Here is a 10,034-nt window from a genome sequence, read left to right on the forward strand (position 1 = left end):
GATTGACAAGGGTGGATAAACATTCATAACATCATACACTGTTACCTCTCATACTAACTACTGGAGACAACTCAACAGCAGCAGGCAGTAAAAATCAAGTTTCTGAGCTTAGGAGAAACCTATTGAGCACAAAAAATATAAAACAAAACTCAGGCTGGTTACAGCCTAGCTGCAAAAACAATATTAAATTTAACAGGGGACACTCCAGCTTAAGAAGGGGTCCTTAAATTTGATTGATGATCATTTGGCAGCACTTGAGAAAGGGTACAACCAACAAAAAACATGTGATGCACATTATGCAACAAATTATATACAGTATATAATTTGTTGCATAATGTGCATCACACGTTTTTTAAGCTGGACTGTGTTAATGCCTGTTTTACCTAGCGTCTCTTTCTTCTGGATGCACTCCTGCACCGAAAAAAACCCCAGACACTGACACTGATGCTTAGATGGACCTTTTTGCATTTTCTGCTAAACTTTCACACCTTGTTTCCAGCCACACCTCCAAACCAGTACAAATATCAATGGATTTTGACACACAGTAAAAGACACCAATATTGTCCATTATAATTTTATTAAGCACATTCCATGTTTAAAGTGATGACAAAAAAAAATTTTTTGTGTAAAAAACAGAAATGCAGAAAATCAAAAGCAGCTCAAATAATTACGATACCCCAATGATGTTATGGCATACAATGCAGTGTCCTGTATGGAGTGTCTATTCCTGTAAATTGACTATTTCTTTAAAATGTGTCTGTTTACTGGCTGAGCTTAATCTCCACTAAGCAGAATGAGGATTTTTTTTTCTAATGTCACAATTCTGTACATAAAAAGTCCACGTTTCTACACTGTAGCATTAGCGCTGAAATGATTGCAAGGATTGATCCCTTTTCCTTCTCGCTAGGGCTAACACTCTATATTGCTTACTGAAAATAATGTGGAACCAGATGTCTGCCTTTTCTTATACTGTAGATAGTTACCATTTAGGTACTGGAATCCTTGCTTCATTCTGATTGTATGAAAATAGAAGGGAATAGTCGATTATCTCAGGGGACCATTATAAAGTGCTGCTGAGTCTATTGCCCCCTGAAAGAAGGAAACTTCATGAGGGGGTCATCAAGGTAGGCCACAGCCAAAATGCTCTGCCTCAGTTCTGGGTAAAGCCAGTGCAAGGGCCAGAAATCTTGTGAAAACCAAACCTTTAGCTAGGCTAAAGCCAAAAAATAGAATTTAAGCTCCCAGAATGCAAAGTGCAAAAGGCACTGATGACAGGGACATAAATATAGGCAACTTCTTTGCTTTCTTTTAAAGTATAACTAAAGGCAAAGCATTTTTACATTTAAATGAGTAGTGAGGGGATAGAACCACTCTCATATTCTTATAGGTGCCTGTGTCCCCATTAGGGAGATTCACTCTCTAGCTGTCCTGAATAACAATGTCACCAGGAACGAAAGGGTGGATATGGGTATGGCAGTAGATGTGTTCTATGCACAGTAACATGCAGCTAACCATAAAAGTTTATATATCAATGACTCTTTGCTGTAAGTTCAAGCATTTTTTTAATTTGCAGCTGTTCACTGTATGTTTAAAAACCTTGCAGGGTCAGATTTAGATAATTGTATGCTTGTATAAGTATTGTATTTTATACAATACTTATGCAAACATTGAGACTATAATAACATAGTTGGGCTGTCTGCTATGAGCAATATAGGTATAGAGCATTCTTTTTATTAGCTTATTTTTCAATGGATGGGCTAAGTACATTGACCTTGTACTATCTTTTCTTGAGTGTTTTCTACACTGGAAGCCTCAATTGTATCATCTCTGCAAACGATATATCTACTAATAATATTATTGATTGTATACTTGAATTTCTTTATTTTTAGTGTGTAGATAATGGGGTTCATAACTGAATTGAGGTGGGACAGCAAAATACTGAGAAACAGAATAGGTTGGAAAGCACCAGACTGTACAACAGGAGGATAAAAGTAGGTTACACAGTTTAGGATGGATATGGGCAACCAGCAGATTGCAAACAGGCCCATTATCAAGAATAGGAAAGATGTTGTTTTATGTTCTTTTACATAGGAAAATGTTTTCTCTTGGAAGCCGGAGATATTTTTCTTCATGTGTTTTCTTATAAGCTGAAATATTTTTATATATAACACTGTCATTGCGAATAAGGGTATAAGAACCCAACCAAAAAAGCAAAAGAAAACAAGAAAGTCGTAACGCATGACACTGGGAAACGTACAAGTAAAGTTACTGTTTTCTTCATCAAAAAGTCTAGACCTGTTGTTCCATCCAAACATTGGAACCAGTGCCCCAGCTGCTGACAAAATCCAGGACACGAAAATACATATGGAGGTCCTCTTTTTGGTGACTACATTTCTATACCTATAAAAAGAAAAATCCATTAATAATACAGTAAATTATTTTAGTAATTCTTTACGCGCCACTTAATTATGGTTTCACTACATATAATGGTCAGCGATAAAATCTATAAATGGATCCTATAAAATATCCTTATGAAATCTTATATAATGCAAGAAATAAACACTTTCAGTCCAAAATAATCAATGTAGAAAGATGATGTCCACCAATGCATTCAGTGATTAATATTGTGCAAAAGTAGGTGCAAATAAAAGTTTCTTGATATAGGTATGTACAGGTGAAACTCGAATAATTAGAATATCGTGCAAAGTTCATTTATTTCACTAATGCAACTTAAAAGGTGAAACTAATATATGAGATAGACTCATTACATGCAAAGCAAGATAGTTCAAGCCGTGATTTGTCATAATTGTGATGATTATGGCTTACAGCTCATGAAAACCCCAAGAACCCCAAATCCACAACCTCAGAAAACAAGAATATTACATGCAATCAATAAAACAAGTTGTACATAGAACAATATCGGACCTCTGAAAAGAACAAGCATGCATATGTACTCAGTACTTGGTTTGGGCCCCTTTTGCAGCAATTACTGCCATTACTTTTGCACGATATTCTAATTATTCGAGTTTCACCTGTATATGATATCTTCAGATGACACCTCTCACTGTCTCTGTGCCAGCCAACAAGCATAGACCGTATTCACCAGATTCGTTGGACCATTAAATATGGAATGGTCATATCACTCTCAAATTAATGATGTGTGTTCCTCCACCAGGATTCTGTTCCTCTTACATCCACACTCCTCTTCTCCTCTCAGAACCATCAGATCACAGTTTCTGCAGCCCGTGCACAGTCTCCGCCAATTCCCCCTTTTGCTCGGACAAGTGCTTCAATTTGCTGTTAAAGCACCTGTTGGAGCAGAAGTGTCAGAACTGCGTATATATTTTCAACTAGAAAAAACTGTGTAGTAAAGGTGTAACAGATGAATGGTGCCACTTCTGAACAACATGAGTGCTTTAATAGCTTTGAATATGATAGGAGAGTAACAATAGAATAGTGGCAGGTGATAGAAGCTAATCAACTTCACAAGGCATGTTGAAAAAATAGAGCCTGGTTATAAAGTAGCCACAGTCATAAAGTCACTGCTTTAAAGGATACATTAATACAAAGAGCACTTTTTGCCCCTTTTGCTCTGACCTTACCAAACCCACCCTCCTCCTTCACAGATGCATACCTACCATAATCCGGTGCCCACAGGCTACAGTGCTTGCTTACATTGCCACAGTTACCAGTGAAATATTGCGAAGCACGTGTTCCTGCTACCTTTGAAGGGTCATTCCTTTTCTCCTATAAGACTTCTCCCCATCCACCTGTTCTGCATTTGAACAATGAAGCAGACCAGTTGATCTCCAGCATTTGAGGACCCTACTGCAACCTGACAGTGGTAAGCAGTTTTCCCCAACCTGACCTATACAGCCTCAATAGAGGGGATTATATCCCAGACACCGTTTAGCTGATTGATTAAGGGGACAGTTTTCCAAAATCCCCTTTAGGAAAGAGATGGTTAGAGAAAATCAAAACTGGGTGTCGGTCCTAAAATCTGCCAAGCTATCTTATACTATGTTGCGCTTGTGGTTACACAACACACACAAGTTACCTGTGGATTACAAAGTGAGTTATTTGTTTATTACAAGCTATATAGGGCCCCAGCTTTGCTGGCTGTGCACATTTACATATATTTTGTATATCTATTGTTTACTGGCTGGTGAGACAAAAGAAGAAACTGTAATTTGTCCTATTTAGAATTACACTAAAATTATATTTTTGGTACAAAGCATGGCAAAGTTATTTGCAAATAAACAGGCTTTTTGTTCAGTTTTGTGAATTTGTAAATGTAAAATAACAAATATGAGTATAAAAAAAATAATAGTAAAAATAGGAATAAAAAAGCAGAAAAATTATAGCTAAGGGGAGAAGGGAATTTTACACAGGATGGTGTCACATGACCGCCCCTCCTCTCCTCCAATCACATCCTTTGAAATTAAAGAAATTTTGTGACTAGACAATAGTGAGGAGGGGCGGGGGATGCGACCGCAGTGCTGTACTGCTCCCCCTCATCAGTGCAGCAAGGTAAGATTTTTATACTTTGCAGTGGCCCTCTGCACATAACTCCCAGCTTTTTAATGATAATTTACACACTAAGTGTGTAATTCTGGACTGCATATTTTAGGTTACAAAAAGCATCCTGCAATACCCAGTTCTAAATAAAAGACTTTCCTCACCCCAATGAATATTCATTTTCAGATGGGACAAAGTTGGTGCTTTCAAGAAGGCTAAACAAAAATGCTGTATGTCACCAAAAACCACAATATATATGTCCAATAAAGTCTTACTTCACTGCAAAATTCCAAAGCTTTTTTATTTAAGGAAGAACTCTGGGCTCTAGGGAGCTAAAATAACAGAGTTATAGAATAATAGAGTATACTCACCCGAACTACAATCCCAATAGGCTGTTAGACTGGTCCCTTTAGCCTTGCTGCCCCTCTGTTCCAGCGATCTTAGTTCCAGTGATTTATCGTGTCATAGACAACGTAAAGGATTTGAGGACGCCAAGGGATATTTCATCGCTAAAGCAGAGGAGAAGACAAGCTGGAGGGACCAGTCTAGGAGCCAGCTGGGATTGTAGTTTGGGGACACCAGGGGCGGACTGACCTTTCGGGCACAGAAGAAGAAGAAGAAGAAGAAGAAGAAAAAGAAGAAGAGAAGAATATTAGGGCAAAACCACAGTATATAAAGGCCGAACATAGTAGATGACTGTATACAATGCTGGATATAAAGACCACAGATGTCATATTATGATAAAATATAACAAATTATGTACAATCCATCATATCATCCTTTAGCATGCATGCAAGAAAAGCTTGTCGTATCGCCTTGCTATGCATACATCCATGCTATGTGTAGTATGTAAAATGCATCATACGTGTCTTAACACATGTCATAAAACAAATGAGTGCCGGTGATCTCCATCTTCACAACACTACATATATACATCGGGGGGACACACAGTGACAGCTATCAGCAACAGCCTTAGACTGACAACTGTGCCCAAAGATGTAAGGTGAGTGAAAGTAGTGCTGTGAATTATTAACAGAGCCATGCATGACACATATTCTTCACAGGGCTGGTGCATGCATTTTTGCCTACACAGGGGAAGATACGTTTTTCCACCTGCCCCCCCCCCCGCACCCTCAGGCTGCAGCCTTACGCCAGCCCTGCTTGAACTGCTTGCTGATTGTCTCCAGCTCCCTCGTTTGGCCCTGACCTTTGGACTATCCAGCGCTCGCGGATCCAGGTGAGAGGTGAATGGCGGGTGTCACGCTGGTACTTCAGGGACCTGGCCTCTTGTGGGGCAGCCTACTGGACCTGCTAAAGGTGAGCGCTCGCCCGTATTCTGGCATGGAAGGAGCTGCCCATTAACGTGTGTGCAGGTGACGTTCCACAGGGGTCAGAGTGTATGTGTGTGTGTGTGTGTGTGTGTGTGTGTGTGATTGCTGATCCTGGAAAGTTTGTTGTGTATTTGTCATTCTAACTGCTTAGTCTGCGGTCTGCCATGCATTGAAACTGGTCTGCAGTCTGCCGTGCATTGGTGCTGGTCTGTAGTCTGCCGTGCATTGGTTCTGGTCTGTGGTCTGCCGTGCATTGGTTCTAGTCTGTGATCTGCCTTGCATTGGTTCTGGTCTGTGGTCTGCCATGCATTGGTTCTGGTCTGAGATCTGCCGTGCATTGGTGCTAGTCTGAGGTCTGCCCTGTATTGGTTCTGGTCATGGGCAGACTGACCATTTGGGGGCTTTACTGCATGCACTGAAGCATTCTGCACATGCAATATGCGCCCAAACCTCCGCTCTGGTCCTAGAATATTCAGTTACCCTGCCAATTTTCCTACTAATTCTCCTGCAGATCACCCAGAATAATTGGCAGAATTGAAGAATCCAGGTAAAAATAGCTCAACCAGAAAAATTCTGCCATTTAGCTCGCTTTCCAAATGACCTATATTGGTCTAGATTTTGAATGTCTCCTACTAATTCCCCTGCAGTTCACTTTTATGTGAATAGACCTGCTTTTTTGAAAACAGTGTGAAGAAATCATTTCTGCAACACAAGAATGTATATGTGGGTGGGTCCTCTATGTGTGGAGCACAAGGGGGCCCCTTAATCTCATATTGCCCGGGGGCCCCATGTGTTGTCAGTCCACCCATGGTGTTCAGTGTAAGGACAGCTCACCGCCGAACACAGCGGCACACAAGAGAAGGTGGGGGGAGGGAGACAGCTCCTTGTACGAGTAACAATAAATACAAAAACTTAGATAAATAGGAGGAGGATGGAACGATCAGGGACAGGGCATCAAATGTCAAGGAGAGATATAAACAAACAGCACAGAAAGACATTAGGGTAAAACCACAGCATATAAAGGCAGAACCAGGTATACGACTGTATACTGTGCTGGATATGAAGACCACAGATGTCATATCATGATAAAGTATAACAAATTATGTAAAATCCATCATATCATTCTTTAGCAGGGCCATTTAGCATGCATGCAAGAAAAGCAGATCTGAGCTGATTTGATGTTTATCACTTTTATTGATAACCTTTGTATTTGATGTACGTTTTGATTGCAACAAGGAATTTCATAATAAGACATAATTTATTACACTTTTTCACGAAGTGACATTTGGTATTTATTTATTATTTCACTGGCTATCACTTTAGTATGTTAATAACGATTGTGAACACATACAGGTGAAACTCGAATAATTAGAATATACACGTTCTTTTGGTTACAATTAATTACGCATTTGATAGTTCACCCATTGGTGACCCCGAGCGCTGCACACCCATCTATATACAATTTGACCTCAGTGTCCCGAGCGCAGCAGCTTTTAATTTTATTATTATTTATATTGAATATTTTTTAATTATATTTAATTTTACTTATATCCATAAGCGCGGATTATACATATTTTACCTGTCCAATTGCCTTGCTATACATCCACGCTATGTGTATTATGTACAATGCCTATAGGGGCGCATGTATCATGCGTGCCTTAACGTATGTCATATGACAAATAAGTGCCGGTGATCTCCATCTTCTACAATTTTGGAATACACTGTGCCACCCGTGCAATCACTACAAGCACCAAAATCATTAATCTAGCTCCAATCGCTGTAAGGAGTGTAGGTGACACATCACAACACTACATATATACATCGGTGAGACACACAGTGACAGCTCTCAGCTACAGCTTTAGACTGACAACTGTGCCCAAAGATGTAAGGTGAGTGAAAGTAGCGCTGTGAATAATTCACAGAGCCATGCATGACACGTATTCTTGTATTCTTCACAGGGCAGGTGCATGCATTTTTGCCTATACAGGGGAAGATACGTTTTTCCACCTGCCCCTCCCCCCCCCTCCCGCACCCTCAGGCTGCAGCCTTACACCAGCCCTGCTTGAACTGCATGCTGATTGGCTCCAGCTCCCTCGTTTGGCACTGACTTTTGGAATGTCCAGCGCTGATGGGTCCAGGTGAAAAGAGATGGTGGAATGGAGGGTGTCACGCTGGTACTTCAGGGACCTTACCTCCTGTGGGGCAGCCTACTGTACCCACCTACTGGACCTGCTGAAGGTGAACGCTTGCCCATGTTCTGGCATGGAAAGAGCTGCCCATTAACGTGTGTACAGGTGACGTTCCACAGGGATCGGAGTGTGTGTGTACGTGTATGGGATGGCTGATCCTGGAGATGTTGTGTATTTGTCATTCTAATTGCCTAGTCTGCGGTCTGCCGTGCATTGGTGCTGGTCTGGCAATAAGACACTGGAGCAGTTGGGGTTTGCAGTCTGCACATGCAATATGCGCCCAAACCCCCGCTTTAGTCCTAGATTATTCACGTTCCCTGTCAAATTTTCTACTAATTCTCCTGCAATTCAACCAGGGCAATTGGCAGAATTGAAGAGTCTAGGTCAAAATAGCTTGACCAGAAAAATTCTGCCATTTGGCTCACTTTCCAAATTACCTATATTGGTCTAGATTTTGAATGTCTCCTACCAATTCCCCTGCAGTTCACTTTTTAGTGAATAGAATTCACTTTAGTGCGGAGAAATAATGTCTGTAACACAAGAATTTATGTGGGTGTGGCCTGTATATGGATGGAACACAAGGGGGCCCCATAATCTTGTATTGCCCGGGGGCCACATATATTGTCAGTCCGCCCCTGCCCACCACCACACCTGCACCCCACCTTCTCCCACCACCTAACGTGCCTGCGCCCCCCCATTATCTAACCAACCATTGCAACTGAACCCACCTTCTTTCACCATGCATTGTGCCTACACACCCTTCTCTCACTATGCCACACTTGGACCCCATTTTTTCACAACCCAGCATGCCTGCACCGCCCCCCTTACGAGCCACTGGATCTCCAGTCCCACTTCTCTCAGCACCCACCATGCCTGCACTTCGCCCTTCTCAACACCCACTGTGCATCCAGTCTCCCTTCTCTCAGGAACCACCATGTCTGCATCCTTCTTTCTTAGCACCTACCGCACCTGCTCTCTCCTTCTTCCAGCACCCACCACATATAAATATGCATGTAACTTTATTCAAATAAAGAAAAATGTATTTCATCTTACCTGTTTGGTACCTTAATTCTCATGTATCTGTCAAGAGCTATTGCCAATAGAGATAAAATAGATGCGTTTGTCATCATGATGATCACACAGCAAATAAACAGGCAGGCATGAAAATACATTTGTATCTCCAGGGTCAGGATGATGGCCAGAGGCATAACCAAAGCTCCAACTGCCAAGTCAGCCACTGCCAGAGACACAATAAAGTAGAAAGTTGTATACTGCAGGGCTGGATTCCTTTTCACTGCCCAGATCACCAAGGTGTTTCCCATAATAGCAAATATTCCAATGACTGCTTCCACCACCATGTACAGAATAAGGCTATCTGTCACTGGTGTTTGGTTAGACATGACAGGATGGCTCTACTATGGGTACCTCTTTGTAGAAAATACATTTTGAGCAATGTCAGGTATACTTATAATAATCTTTCTTTTAGTAACTCCCACTTGCTATTTAAAGATCTGGTCCACAAAGGAAACCAATACTTCCTTTGCTTTAAGTGTGCTACTTTGAAACTTTTTTACATTTTTGACAGCTATTTAAGAAATGGAGGAACGCCAAAACTTCTACCCTTCATTAGCCGCCACAGACATTGACGTCACCGGACTCCTCCCTCCTTCCCTTCGTTAGCCGACTGAGCCACTTGGGGGAGGAGTCCAGTGATGTGTGTGTGTGTATATATATCTCAAAAGCAAATAAACCAAAATTGGCTATTATTATCACCTGGTAATAGGTTATTTCATATCCTGCCTTTCCTCGTATTCTTTACCTTGTGTGCTGTTTCCATTGCTTTGTCCCTTGCTACTCGACTAGTACATGATTTCTAATTGATTAACTTCTTCAACCTGGTATTAAGCTCCTGCCTATTACCCCTAGTGGATGCATAAAGCATGTGTGCTGTTTCATGTATTTTGGCAGGTGGTCCAGCTCTAGTGTTAGTTCTTGG

The 10,034-nt window shown here is 41.2% G+C and overlaps 1 protein-coding gene across 1 annotated transcript in view; it reads right to left on the bottom strand.

Annotated features, from left to right (window-relative positions):
- The window catches only part of LOC108789667 (adenosine receptor A3-like), a 15,294-nt gene extending 5,856 nt beyond the window's left edge, over positions 1-9,438 (bottom strand). Inside the window, exons 1-2 of the mRNA XM_018559751.1 lie at positions 9,092-9,438; positions 1,870-2,400 (exon numbers count right to left, since the gene is read on the bottom strand). Coding sequence (XP_018415253.1) covers positions 1,870-2,400; positions 9,092-9,438 — 878 coding nt within the window. The remainder of the gene's footprint in view (positions 1-1,869; positions 2,401-9,091) is intronic.
- Between the last annotated feature and the right edge of the window lie 596 nt (positions 9,439-10,034).

The sequence above is a fragment of the Nanorana parkeri genome, unplaced genomic scaffold, assembly GCF_000935625.1.
Source record: "Nanorana parkeri isolate BGI_ZX_2015 unplaced genomic scaffold, ASM93562v1 scaffold415, whole genome shotgun sequence".
Lineage (NCBI taxonomy): Eukaryota > Metazoa > Chordata > Amphibia > Anura > Dicroglossidae > Nanorana > Nanorana parkeri.